The sequence below is a fragment of the Mizuhopecten yessoensis genome, unplaced genomic scaffold, assembly GCF_002113885.1.
Source record: "Mizuhopecten yessoensis strain PY_sf001 unplaced genomic scaffold, ASM211388v2 scaffold2583, whole genome shotgun sequence".
Taxonomy (NCBI): Eukaryota; Metazoa; Mollusca; class Bivalvia; order Pectinida; family Pectinidae; genus Mizuhopecten; species Mizuhopecten yessoensis.
The window spans coordinates 229,596-244,728 of NW_018404618.1; the positions used below are offsets into that span (position 1 = coordinate 229,596).

Consider the following 15,133-nt stretch of genomic DNA (forward strand, 5'->3'; position numbering starts at 1 on the left):
TTAATGTGACATATAGAAGTAAATAACTGTGACATTTCACAGTAATAAAGAAGTATTTGGTTCATAACTGGATCGTATTGGGTAGTATTGGGTAGTATTGGGTGGTTTTGGGTAGTATTGGGTGGTATTGGGTAGTATTGGGTGGTATGGGCACGGACTTAGATCTAATCTAATTCCGTGGTATGGGGTAGTATTGATTCATAGTCACGGCAATTCGGTGAGGTTTTCGGCACCAAATCGCATATTTCCCGATAAAATATGGCAGATGGAAGTAAATAACGTCTACTACAAAGGAGATATTTCACAGTAATAAAGAAGTATTTGGTTCATAACTGGATCGTATTGGGTAGTATTGGGTAGTATTGGGTGGTTTTGGGTAGTATTGGGTGGTATTGGGTAGTATTGGGTAATTAGACGCGCCCCATATGTTCGTCCCTTTCATTCGAGGAAGTTCTTTTTCTTTTGATTTGTTGGTGCCGTCGTTTTTGATGATCATACCAAACATAAGATATCAAGAATTTTGCAGTGATTACAATTTCCTGATAACACCAACATACACAAATATTGTACTTTATTTCTCCCTTTTGGAAATTATCAGTGGTTAATTCCTGTAGGAACTCTATCTAAATCAGAGATATAAATCTCTGATTTAGATAGAATTCCTACAGGAATTAATAATCATTGGTATACTTGGCCTACAGATAATGTTTGCTCACCAGCTATTTGACCATTGGCCTCTTGTTTTCAATGTATTGAAAACTACCAGGACAGTATTTAATTGGTTAATTTAATTTGAAGCAATTAATTCCTGAAGGACTTTCATATAAAAAAAAGGTCTGTAGCAGGTACATGAACACTTCATGAGAATAGCTATCTTCCTTTTACACACAAATAAATGGTCATTTGGTGGATTAACCATAAGTCCAGGTAAAGATATATAAATATATGTATCATCAATGCAGCCTTCCAGTAGCAGTCAAGCTGCCCAGCTGCTGTCACAGGCACCTGTCACAGGGAGGTCTACATTTGTTGGATTTGACACAATGTCTGGTTCCCCAGGCTATGTCCCTGCCAGTCAGGCCCTGGAGGATGTTGACAGCAGTCTAGATGCTGACTTCAGACTTGTCCTTCGCAAACTCACCAAGAAGGACAGCACCACCAAAGTCAAGGTACTTTATACATTTTGTTCCAGAAAATATAGTTAAGTATGTTCATTGCCAGAAGTAATTCAATAAATTAAAACTTATCAGTTTTCAATACTGTGTCCCAGGTTCAACTTTTGAAGAAGTGGAAACAGTAGAAAACAAAATATTTTACTTCATATAGAAACTGAAAATGTTTTATTGCATTTACAATATATTTACTAAAGCAGAATCCTCAGATGACACTTTTTATCTTAAGAGTACCAGGTAATATGAAAGTAGTTAAAAATAAACGATGCATTAATTTTGCAGAAAAACAACAACAACACTTCACGATCGTTGGTGTTAGTTTTAAATGTCTGTATATTGTTATGTTGGTTTTAGATATCTGCATACTGTTATATTGGATATAAATATCTCTAGAGTGTTATATTGGTTATAAATATCTATCTCTGTATAGTGTTTGAATTTTCAAATTTAGACCCACAATCAATCAGCATTGCTACAATACCTGATATTCCACCATGGACAATTCACCTACCCCAAATAAATTTAGAATTACACAATTATGAAAAATCTCGCACTCTCCCAGTTCAGAGCTCTTTTTCAAGTGTACATCTCAAGATTTCCTTTACACACCATAATGATATTACAAAATGTACCAGTATTCACCGACTGTTCTAAGGTTAATGAGAAAGTTGCTGTAGCATGCGTTGTCGGCAACATGTCTTCTTACTGTCGTTTACCCAATAATGCGTCTATTTTCACAGCTGAAGCAACTGCACTTGGTCTAGCTTTGGATGAAATAGAACAGAATAAAACAAAAAAGCTATTATCTGCTCCGACTCTTTCAGTCTTGGTCACTATTACAAAGAATTAAAAACCGAAACTTCAACAACAATCTTGTACAAAATATTGCCCTTTGTATTAATAGAATTTTGGTTTTCTGACAACTAATCTTGATTTGGATTCCCAGCCATGTCAGAATTAATGGAAATGAAAAAGTAGATAGATCTGCTAAGGCAGCACTTAATTAACCACAATACGAAAGATATTAAAATGCCTTATTCTGATTTAAAAAATTCAATAGCGAATTTATTAAAACAAAACGAATTAGCAAAACAAATGGTCTGAAGAAACAAACAATAAGTTATTTTCAGTTCAACCTAATGAAGGTTCATGTGCAATAGGTAGAGCAGACCTTAGATAGGAGGTTGTCCTCTCGCGACTGCGTATAGACCATACCTACATCACACATAGTTACATTTTACACAAGGAAGACCAACCTTATTGTCATGCATATGATCAACCATTTACAGCCAAACACTTAATGATTGAATGCGCTGATTTCAAACAAATATGTGACAGATTTTACAATGTACCTTTACTACCGTCTACGAAACATTTGTTTTATACAGTTTCTGGTGCAATCAATCTATGATTATTTACATTCGATTAATCTCTATAATAAAATCTGATATATTTCATAAACAATTTATTTGCTATTGATATATTTTGACTATATTGGGTTGTTGGTTGGCACAGTGAATAGCGCACTTGCCTTTCACCATTAAGACCCTGGTGCGCTAACATCTGGGCCAACAAGAGTGATTTATATAACTTGAAATAACTTGTTTCATAATTGTCGTAAAATAAATAAAGTTTACAATTTTAGCTCACCTGGCCCAAAGGGGTCCAGCGTCTGTCTGTCAACTTTTTCTTTTAAATGACTTCTTCTGAAGAACTGAAGGACCTATGGTCATGCTATTTGGCCAGTAGGTACCTGGGATGGAGTGCTATAAAGTTTTCTCATTAAAATGACCTTGACCTACTTTCAAGGTCACAGGGGTCAAATATGTTCAAAATTCAAAAAACAATATCCTAAGAACCATTTGGACTAGAGTCATGATACTTGGGTATGTTATGAAGACAGCAGTGCAAATCTTTTTCTTAATTACAGTAATGAGGTCAAAGGTCAACTTACAGTGCTAGTCAGGGTCAAATGTCAACATGGGTTAAAAGCTTTATCAATCTTCTTATGTTCCATAAGGCCCAGGATCATGATATTTGGCCAGTAGGTACCAGGGATGGAGTGCTATAAAGTGTATTCATTAAAATGTCCCTGACCTTCTTTCAAGGTCACAGGGGTCAAATATATTAAAAACTTCAAACAACAATATCCTAAGAACCATTTGGACTAGAGTCATGATACTTGAGTATGTTATGTAGACCAGCAGTTAAAAGCTTTAAAATTACAATTTCAAATTTCAAACAACAATATCTTGAGAAGCATTTAAGAGATGTTAAAATGTCTTGTGTTCTAGTTACCAAATTTGGTCTGCAGTTACCTATATGTCAGTTTCATGTAACAAAAGAAACAGCTAGGTGAGCGATACAGGCCCTCTAGGCCTCTTGTTTACCTATATACTGTTATATTGGTTAAAGATATCTATATTGTGTTATATTGATTATGAATATTTGGCTGGTGTAATGTTGATTATTAATATTTATATAGTGTTAAACTTTTAAAAAAAAGTCCAGATCTAGTCCTGAAGCATTCTGTTGAAAGCCCTCACAACATCTAGTTTACGATTCATTTGTTTAAGTGTATCTTTGAAATCCTTTTTCTGCTATAACTATTTATAAACTTAATTAGTTTTCTGAATTTTGATTGAATAGGAAAAGAGAAGGTTTGGTGATGTGTTCTGGGGACATCATTTTATAAGTGACTAGCATTATTTTTCTAATATTTTTTTTGTTACAGGCACTTCAAGAATTCAGCAGTCTTTGTCAGGAAAAGGATTTGGAAGACTTAAAAGCTGTTCTCCCATTTTGGCCGAGGATGTATAACAGGGCAGCTCTGGTAAGGGGTGGGGGTTGACTTGTGTGTGTGTGTCACATTATATAGCAGGGCACCTCTGGTAAGAGGTTGGGGATGCCTGACTTTTGTGTGTGTGTGTGTGTGTCACACATTGTATAACAGGGCAGAGGATTTGGAAGACTTAAAAGCTGTTCTCCCATTTTAGCCGAGGATGTATAACAGGGCAGCTCTGGTAAGGGGTGGGGGATGACTTGTGTGTGTGTCACACATTGTGTGTCAGGGCAGTTCTGGTAAGTGGTGGGGAATGACTTGTGTGTGTGTCACACATTATATGACAGGGAAGCTCTGGTAAGCATGTACTAAACTAAAAATGTAGTTGATTGCATTTGTTTAATTTGGCACTAAACCCTGTCCCATGAGTTTTGTTGCCAACTGGAAAATAGGACTATTTTTCTACTTAATTTGAGTGATGAGTTTGATGCATGTTCCATTTGCACAAGTCATTTTTATGAGTGAAAGTTGTGGAAACCTTGACTACAAAAGTCAAAATCAGCTGTTGATAATAGTTTGGTTACAAATAATAAATGCAGTGCGATATCACCATTGTCATATGGTGTCAGATGATTTAGAAGTTTATTTGAGAAACATTTCACCGTATAATTATAGAAAAACACTGTATAAAATACTCATTTATCATTAATCTATATTTTTAAAATTATATTTAAGCCTTTTTCTAGAGATTCAAAAAGTCAGATTGCAATATTTAATCTTTATCAGGATGTAGACCACAGAGTAAGGGAGACAACTCAACATGCAATGACTGCTCTGGCAGGTAAAGCAGGGAAACATCTGGCACCATACTTGCGTAGCCTGATGGGTGCATGGCTCCTGTGTCAGTGTGATACTTACCCCACTGTTTCTGCTGCTGCTACTCAGGCTTTTCAGTCTGCCTTCCCTCCAGCCAAACAGACCGACGTCCTCGTCTACTGCCGTATAGAGATTATACAGGTATTCTATGACCCTCCTGAAGCTGTGGTTTGTTTATTAAATACCAGATTAACATGGCGTCATTGTATAAGTTTATAATTTTGTACTACTGATCACAAGTAATGATTGTTTCACCAAGTGCATTCTTCTCCATACAAATGATACCTGTAATACGCACCAGGTAGAAGCTATGTCAAACTAGAAGGAAGGAGAAGGTTTGTTAAAATTCAAGATTGCAAAAAAATGGTCAACACACAGCATGTTCAGATCTACACAAGTTTATATATTTTATATAACCTTTCCTCTTGTAGTTTTTGACTGACCAACTCCTTAATCAGACAGCCAACACCCTAAGTGACCCCAAGTAAGTTGCTCGTTATCTAATGTGGAGACATACAAATTGTAGATAAAAACATTTCTGATCAATATTTGTCAACTCGTACATAAATTAGAGGAAAATAATATTGATTTTGATTGATTAAAAAGACAGTCAGTCAGATTTCATGGAAGATAAAATGTGATTCCATCTTGTTATAGCTATTTTCCACAGTAAATGTGTTTATGCTTACTGTCATGTTTGCATAATACTTGTACATTAATGTTTCTTGTATGTTTTGTTTTCCTTTAAGGACCACTGATCGTGATGACATGGAAAACAAATACCTTAGAGTGATGACATCATCGCTCTATGGGTTACGAAAATTATTAACCTCTCTTCCAGTCAACCATATAGAGTCATTACAAGAGAGTCTGGAAACTCTTCTGAAGGATTCCAAGTTTTGGAAGTATGGAAAGTCCCCTACTACAAGTGTAAGGCTTTATGTTTATAAATATCAGCGTGTGGTCCATATATTACAGTAGTTGAAAGCTTAATTCTTATGTAGAAAGTGTTCATTATTGCGAAATTACTAAGAGATAGAGGTTGTGATATTGATATTAATTATTGTTTAAATATCATATGCTTCAAATTCTTCTGCAAGTGAATAGTTGGTGGTTTCGGTCCATTTTTGTTGAGACCATAATATAAACATAGTCACAAGTATTTTACAATTAAAAATCCATTTAGAAATAGATGTTTTGTTTTTCAGATAAAAGCAGCTTTGTATTCATTCCTTGCAAGTATCTGCCAAGTACAGCCAGAGTTGTCTGCCCTTTACAGTAGCAAGATGACACCACTGGTTCTACACAACCTGGACGAAAAAGACCCAGTGATTTGTCCCGCTGTGTGGGACGCTACATTGTCTCTCATCAATTATGTGCCAGTCAGTAACAAACAATTTGTAGTTAGTTACTTTTTGTATAAATATGTTTTGGTCAAAATATTTTATTAATGCCACTATAGTTTGCTGTTAACACCTCATTTTGTAATACAGTCAATCTTTAATGTTTCAAACTTTTTGGGGCCAATGGCAGAAAAATTTGATACATTGAGACTCTTGACTCACAAGTGTTGAACTTCAAACATCTTTCAGATCCTATTAAGTTACAGAACACAAGTTGTGTTATACAAGGAACAAAATCAGGACTTTGCCATAAGTTTGACCCATCAAGAAATTCATATCTTTGAAGTTTGCTTTATGAAAGTTTGATTGTACTCAGTTATAGATAGGACAAAGATCCAAAGTACTTTTAGTTTGATTGTACTCAGTTATAGATAGGACAAAGATCAAAAGTACTTTTAGTTTGATTGTACCCAGTTATAGATAGGACAAAGATCCAAAGTACTTTTAGTTTGATTGTACCCAGTTATAGATAGGACAAAGATCCAAAGTACTTTTAGTTTGATTGTACCCAGTTATAGATAGGACAAAGATCCAAAGTACTTTTAGTTTGATTGTACCCAGTTATAGATAGGACAAAGATCCAAAGTACTTTTAGTTTGATTGTACCCAGTTATAGATAGGACAAAGATCCAAAGTACTTTTAGTTTGATTGTACCCAGTTATAGATAGGACAAAGATCCAAAGTACTTTTAGTTTGATTGTACCCAGTTATAGATAGGACAAAGATCCAAAGTACTTTTAGTTTGATTGTACCCAGTTATAGATAGGACAAAGATCCAAAGTACTTTTAGTTTGATTGTACCCAGTTATAGATAGGACAAAGATCCAAAGTACTTTTAGTTTGATTGTACCCAGTTATAGATAGGACAAAGATCCAAAGTACTTTTAGTTTGATTGTACCCAGTTATAGATAGGACAAAGATCCAAAGTACTTTTAGTTTGATTGTACCCAGTTATAGATAGGACAAAGATCCAAAGTACTTTTAGTTTGATTGTACCCAGTTATAGATAGGACAAAGATCCAAAGTACTTTTAGTTTGATTGTACCCAGTTATAGATAGGACAAAGATCCAAAGTACTTTTAGTTTGATTGTACCCAGTTATAGATAGGACAAAGATCCAAAGTACTTTTAGTTTGATTGTACCCAGTTATAGATAGGACAAAGATCCAAAGTACTTTTAGTTTGATTGTACCCAGTTATAGATAGGACAAAGATCCAAAGTACTTTTAGTTTGATTGTACCCAGTTATAGATAGGACAAAGATCCAAAGTACTTTTAGTTTGATTGTACCCAGTTATAGATAGGACAAAGATCCAAAGTACTTTTAGTTTGATTGTACCCAGTTATAGATAGGACAAAGATCCAAAGTACTTTTAGTTTGATTGTACCCAGTTATAGATAGGACAAAGATCCAAAGTACTTTTAGTTTGATTGTACCCAGTTATAGATAGGACAAAGATCCAAAGTACTTTTAGTTTGATTGTACCCAGTTATAGATAGGACAAAGATCCAAAGTACTTTTAGTTTGATTGTACCCAGTTATAGATAGGACAAAGATCCAAAGTACTTTTAGTTTGATTGTACCCAGTTATAGATAGGACAAAGATCCAAAGTACTTTTAGTTTGATTGTACCCAGTTATAGATAGGACAAAGATCCAAAGTACTTTTAGTTTGATTGTACCCAGTTATAGATAGGACAAAGATCCAAAGTACTTTTAGTTTGATTGTACCCAGTTATAGATAGGACAAAGATCCAAAGTACTTTTAGTTTGATTGTACCCAGTTATAGATAGGACAAAGATCCAAAGTACTTTTAGTTTGATTGTACCCAGTTATAGATAGGACAAAGATCCAAAGTACTTTTAGTTTGATTGTACCCAGTTATAGATAGGACAAAGATCCAAAGTACTTTTAGTTTGATTGTACCCAGTTATAGATAGGACAAAGATCCAAAGTACTTTTAGTTTGATTGTACCCAGTTATAGATAGGACAAAGATCCAAAGTACTTTTAGTTTGATTGTACCCAGTTATAGATAGGACAAAGATCCAAAGTACTTTTAGTTTGATTGTACCCAGTTATAGATAGGACAAAGATCCAAAGTACTTTTAGTTTGATTGTACCCAGTTATAGATAGGACAAAGATCCAAAGTACTTTTAGTTTGATTGTACCCAGTTATAGATAGGACAAAGATCCAAAGTACTTTTAGTTTGATTGTACCCAGTTATAGATAGGACAAAGATCCAAAGTACTTTTAGTTTGATTGTACCCAGTTATAGATAGGACAAAGATCCAAAGTACTTTTAGTTTGATTGTACCCAGTTATAGATAGGACAAAGATCCAAAGTACTTTTAGTTTGTGACATAAGAAGAAACATGTTTTGAGAGAAGTTATGGAATTATGTATGAAAGCGATTCTATAGATTTGATCTGTCTGAAACACTTATCCACCCTGCCTTTTAATTTATTCTGAACTTTGTTAGCTGTTTAGAAATATTGTAGATCCTGGCTTCAAACTGACTTTTCCACATTTCAGGAATGTTGGAAATCTGTAAGCGTGGAAAAAGCATTTTGGCCCAAATTGCGTTCAGCCCTTGAAAATGGTTTCTATGGAAACATGACACTGATTGGTCCAAACCTACTACCATTCCTGAGCAAAGTGCCATCAGACCTCCTAGGTGCAGATGGGAGATTTTATACGCAGTTCTTCTCTTATATGACATCAGGGTAAGGCATCTCTCAAATTACATCCGAGTAAGATATATCACAGCATTTAGGTTAATTAGAAGTTTGTATGTTCTGATAAATTCACAACATCAAATCTTTTGATCAAAATTCTGTCATTTTGTGTACAGGTAATTATAGTATGGAGTATACGACTGGTTATCAGTGACATTCTGTTTACAGCCTCGATAAGAACGGTATCCAGAGTAGTCCCAGTGAGTGTGCTGCCCTGGTGAAGGCTTACGTGGAATGTTGTCAGTACGTCACCATCACCTTGGACAATAAACAAGTCTCAAGATCTATTATCATAGAGCAGGTCAGTTGTTTTGTGGTACAAACATTGTAGGTCTATTGTTTCTTAGTGACAATCACATGTTGTTCTGTTATAAAATTATTTTCTAGGTGTTAGCTTTATGTTGTTGTAAAATTATTGACTGTCCATATTTTATAGATGTTTGCTATATGTTTTTTCTACTTAATGTATTCCAACATTTTCCTAAACAACAGGTATTACCAGTAGTTCAGGCATCTCTACTAGACAGCAAGTCAACCCTTCATAGATCACCGCTGTATAGCCTGATAGGCACTGCCTTCTCTAGCCTGGAGTTGTCAGCAGGTGGCATTACAGAGAAGTTTTGGACTGAGCTAGGGGACAGTGTGCTGGAGAGGTTAGCAGGGGTAGGTGTAGAGTCAGACCTAGAGGACAGTAGGTTTGTGGAGCGATGTATACATCTAGTCACTTGTCTTGTGTATCCTAAAACAGGCATCAAAAACAAAACAGAAAAAGTCAGGTTTTCTCTGGGTACAGAACCCGACTCCATAGAGACTGAAGGGGAAAGGACTTCACTGTCAACAGGGGCTGCTAACCTTGTACAGAGGATAACTCTAAAGGCTTTCCAAATGGCGCGGGAGACCCACAGTGTCCGCTGTTTACATCTGTTTGCATCACTGGTTGAGTTAAATGCCTCACAAAACACAATACAGAAAGTGATTGAACAGTGTGAGGGTTGTGTGGCCGACCAGCAATCACACTCCTCCTATTTCGTGTTCAGTGTTTGTATACCTTGGCTTCAGGAAGTGATGTCAACTGAAGGGGCTGACCCCCGTCAACTATTATCTGTGATATGTACATTTATGCCTCTTCTGGAGTCAGACTCAATATCTAAGCTGTTACAACAACTCTGCCAGGTCAGTATACAATATATGTAAACATATCTTATAAAGGTAGGCTAAAACTTTTCTATTTTAGCTTACTTAAAATATTTTCTTATTTTTGTTATTAAATTCATAATGTTTTTGCTAGAAAATCCTTACAAAAATGTTTATGAAAATATTATATTTGGTGTTGAATCTGTTATGAAAGCTTTCATTAAGTATAAGTACCAGTACTGACAAAAACTGTTTTTGATCTTGGGGTGGTCCTTTATTAAGATATTAAATGTTATCATGATTGATGGACTAGACCTGCTCTTTTTCATCTGTAATTGTGTGTTACAGATGGAGCTAAGTTTTGGCGCATTCCACCATCTCCTAGAGAAGACGTTGCCCCTACAAGCCCAGTTACCCAGTGTCAGTGCCTGGCTCAAGGGCCCAACCTTCCACAGCAAAGTTATCATGATAACAACAGAGGTGTGTGAGCGGAGCATGACCCTGGAGATGGCTGATGACTGTGAGATACAGAAAGGCTGGAATGTGATATCCCTAGTACTTGGGGGCCAGACCAGTAAGTATTCAGGTAAATCTCTAAAGGTTATCAGTTATAAAGGTAATCATTTTCAACAGAAGTATCGGATACATTGATAAAGATCATAAGGTGTACTATTAAATGTCAGAAGTCTAGTGGCAAAGGTCACCATATACACTTGTAGAGGTCACTATATACTGCAGAAATAATTAATAGGAACATCATGTACATTAATAACATAGAAATATTCACTAGGTATTAATTCATTAATAAAGCCATTAGAAATCACTAGTTGTAGTGATAAAAGTCATAAGGTCACCAGTAAATATCACACTGTTTGGCAGTAAATGTATGGTAGATAAAACTCCACAGTTAACCTGATCAATGTTAATGTAGATACGATAGATAAAACTCCACTGTTACCCTGATCAACGTTAATGTAGATATAGTAGATAAAACTCCACAGTTAACCTGATAAACGTTAATGCAGATACGGTAGATAAAACTCCACAGTTACACTGATCAACGTTAATGTAGATATGGTAGATATAACTCCACAGTTACCCTGATCAACGTTAATGTAGGTCCGGTAGATAAAACTCCACAGTTACCCTGATAAACAGTAATGTAGATAAGGTACATAAAACTCTACAGTTACCCTGATCAACGTTAATGTAGATATGGGAGATAAAACTCCCCAGTTACCCTGATCAACATTAATGTAGATACGGAAGATAAAACTCCACAGTTAACCTGATCAACGTTAATGTAGATACGGTAGAGAAAACTCCACAGTTACCCTGATCAACGTTGATGTAGATATGGTAGATAAAACTCCACAGCTACCCTGATCAACGTTAATGTAGGTACGGTAGATAAAAATCCACAGTTAACCTGATAAACGTTAATGTATATATGGTAGATAAAACTCCACAGTTACCCTGATCACCGTTAATGTAGATATGGTAGATAAAACTCCACAGTTCCCCTGATCAACATTAATGTAGATACGGTAGATAAAACTCCACAGTTAACCTGATAAACGCTAATGTAGATATGGTAGATAAAACTCCACAGTTCCCCTGATCAACATTAATGTAGATACGGTAGATAAAACTCCACAGTTACCCTGCTCAACAATAATGTAGATATGGTAGATAAAACTCCACAGCTACCCTGATCAACGTTAATGTAGGTACGGTAGATAAAACTCACAGTTAACCTGATAAACGTTAATGTAGATATGGTAGATAAAACTCCACAGTTAACCTGATAAACGTTAATGTATATATGGTAGATAAAACTCCACAGTTACCCTGATAAAACTCCACAGTTATCCTGATCAACATTTATGTAGATAAAACTCCACAGTTACCCTGATCAATGTTAATGTAGATATGGTAGATAAAACTCCACAGTTACCCTGATAAAACTCCACAGTTATCCTGATCAACATTTATGTAGATAAAACTCCACAGTTACCCTGATCATCGTTAATGTAGGTACGGTAGATAAAACTCACAGTTAACCTGATAAACGTTAATGTAGATACGGTAGATAAAACTCTACAGTTACCCTGATCAATGTTAATGTAGATATGGTAGATAAAACTCAACAGTTACCCTGATCAACGTTAATGTAGATACGGAAGATAAAACTCCACAGTTAACCTGATCAACGTTAATGTAGATACGGTAGAGAAAACTCCACAGTTACCCTGATCAACGTTGATGTAGATATGGTAGATAAAACTCCACAGCTACCCTGATCAACGTTAATGTAGGTACGGTAGATAAAAATCCACAGTTAACCTGATAAACGTTAATGTATATATGGTAGATAAAACTCCACAGTTACCCTTACCCTGATCAATGTTAATGTAGATATGGTAGATAAAACTCAACAGTTACCCTGATCAACGTTAATGTAGATACAGTAGATAAAACTCCACAGTTACCCTGATCCACGTTAATGCACATATTGTAGATAAAACTCCACAGTTAACCTGATCAATGTTAATGTAGATACGGTAGATAAAACTCCACAGGTAACCTGATCAACGGTAATGTAGATACGGTAGATAAAACTCTACAGTTACCCTGATCAATGTTAATGTAGATATGGTAGATAAAACTCCACAGCTACCCTGATCAACGTTAATGTAGGTACGGTAGATAAAACTCACAGTTAACCTGATAAACGTTAATGTAGATATGGTAGATAAAAATCCACAGTTACCCTGATCAACGTTAATGTAGGTACGGTAGATAAAACTCACAGTTAACCTGATAAACGTTAATGTAGATATGGTAGATAAAACTCCACAGCTACCCTGATCAACGTTAATGTAGGTACGGTAGATAAAAATCCACAGTTAACCTGATAAACGTTAATGTAGATACGGTAGATAAAACTCCATAGTTAACCTGATCAACATTTATGTAGATACGGTAGATAAAACTCACAGTTACCCTGATCAATGTTAATGTAGGTACGGTAGATAAAACTCCACAGTTAACCTGATCAATGTTAATGTAGATACGATAGATAAAACTCCACTGTTACCCTGATCAACGTTAATGTAGATATAGTAGATAAAACTCCACAGTTAACCTGATAAACGCTAATGTAGATATGGTAGATAAAACTCCACAGTTCCCCTGATCAACATTAATGTAGATACGGTAGATAAAACTCCACAGGTAACCTGATCAACGGTAATGTAGATACGGTAGATAAAACTCTACAGTTACCCTGATCAACGTTAATGTAGATATGGTATATAAAACTCCACAGTTAACCTGATCAATGTTAATGTAGATACGGTAGATAAAACTCCACAGTTACCCTGATCAACATTATTGAGATATGGTAGATAAAACTCCACAGTTACCCTGATCAACGTTAATGTAGGTACGGTAGATAAAACTCCACAGTTAACCTGATAAACGTTAATGTAGATATGGTAGATAAAACTCCACAGTTACCCTGATCAACGTCCGACTGATTACATCATCATTTGCATTAGTGACTTTCTTGTATTTGTCAGCAGGTCAATGTGTTTCTACAGTTGCTTTGTTCAGTCAGATTATTTTCTTCCTTTGTTATCACAGACTGGATGCTGAGCTGTGACCTTGTACAGGAGATTCTCCAGACTGTCCACCAGTCCCTTGTGGCCCTGAAACACAGCAGTGATACACACAAGGCAGACATAGCAATCAAGTTTGTGGCTAAGGCTACTCATAGCTTTTTCCTCAATTCCAAGGTAAATTCCTGACTATAACATGTGATTTGATAACTGTCCAGATCTTTCATAAAATTTTATCTGACTGTAAATAAGAGATATTTTGTGAGGTCTAGTTTGTCAACAAGAAGAGGTCATGAATACAGATATCTCAAATCTTAGCTAGTTTATATTTGAATAAAAGATATATTTATATCAGGGTTACTTTATTTTGTTTTCAAACCATAGTAAATAAGCAACACACTTTTATAAGTTGTTACTTCATTAAGTGTTGATACCAACATAGTACTTCCATAAGTACTTAGGGACCTAAACAAGTGGTTGACATTGTTATGGGATCTTGATTCCTTCATTTAAAATAACTAAATCCATCAACTTATGTTCTATTAAAAGAGTGATGAAGATCTTTGATGTTTTGCTGATACAATATATTGAAATAAAATAATAAGTTGTTGAATTTGATTAATTGCTAATTATCACCTGTATCTGGTCAACATGTGTCTTTACAGAGTTGTCTGTCCTTGCCTTCTGCCACAGACCTCCTTCTGGCTCTGTTTTCAGTGTCCCTTGACAACAATTGGGATGTCACAGGTAAGTACTTTTTGTTTCTATAAATATCTCATTTAAAACAGGTGTGACTTTTATCCTCAAAACAGGGTGTGAGTTTCATTTCCAAAGTTGGACGGTTGTATGTGGATGTATGTTTTACCTTTATACTGGAACGTCATTGTCATCACTCAGGCGATGTCATTTCTCAACACATTCTAATGATTATTCATATAAGTATAATTGTATTAGGTATGACAGTACCTTGAACAATTTAGTGCATCAGGTGATACACTCAACATCACAGTCTCAGTAACTTAGTACAGGGACCAAATGGCTAATGAAAAACCAAATCATAACACGACCTGTAAATGATGGCCATTTAAACAGTTTTCATTTATTATATTTTTGCTGTAGTTTTATTTAAAGTTTGGCTGCTATGAGGGGATCAGTATCTGTAGTAGAGCCTTGTAGTGTTACCTGTAAAGTTTGCCTGCTATGAGGGGATCAGTATCTGTAGTAAAGCCTTGTCAGTGTATTACCTTGTAGTGTTACCTGTAAAGTTAGGCTGCTATGAGGGGATGAGTATCTGTAGTAGAGCCTTGTAGTGTTACCTGTAAAGTTTGCCTGCTATGAGGGGATCAGTATCTGTAGTAAAGCCTTGTCAGTGTATTACCTTGTAGTGTTACCTGTAAAGTT

General features: G+C 35.6%; 1 protein-coding gene across 1 annotated transcript in view; it reads left to right on the forward strand.

Moving 5' to 3' along the window:
• The window catches only part of LOC110446126 (E3 ubiquitin-protein ligase listerin-like), a gene marked incomplete at its 3' end in the record, with an annotated part of 37,465 nt that overhangs the window by 5,311 nt on the left and 17,021 nt on the right, over nucleotides 1-15,133 (forward strand). The window contains exons 3-14 of the mRNA XM_021491113.1: nucleotides 963-1,169; nucleotides 3,907-4,005; nucleotides 4,741-4,971; nucleotides 5,262-5,314; nucleotides 5,580-5,760; nucleotides 6,039-6,212; nucleotides 8,773-8,963; nucleotides 9,144-9,276; nucleotides 9,468-10,148; nucleotides 10,458-10,683; nucleotides 13,758-13,909; nucleotides 14,398-14,479. Of these exons, the coding sequence (XP_021346788.1) occupies nucleotides 963-1,169; nucleotides 3,907-4,005; nucleotides 4,741-4,971; nucleotides 5,262-5,314; nucleotides 5,580-5,760; nucleotides 6,039-6,212; nucleotides 8,773-8,963; nucleotides 9,144-9,276; nucleotides 9,468-10,148; nucleotides 10,458-10,683; nucleotides 13,758-13,909; nucleotides 14,398-14,479 (2,410 nt within the window). The remainder of the gene's footprint in view (nucleotides 1-962; nucleotides 1,170-3,906; nucleotides 4,006-4,740; nucleotides 4,972-5,261; nucleotides 5,315-5,579; nucleotides 5,761-6,038; nucleotides 6,213-8,772; nucleotides 8,964-9,143; nucleotides 9,277-9,467; nucleotides 10,149-10,457; nucleotides 10,684-13,757; nucleotides 13,910-14,397; nucleotides 14,480-15,133) is intronic.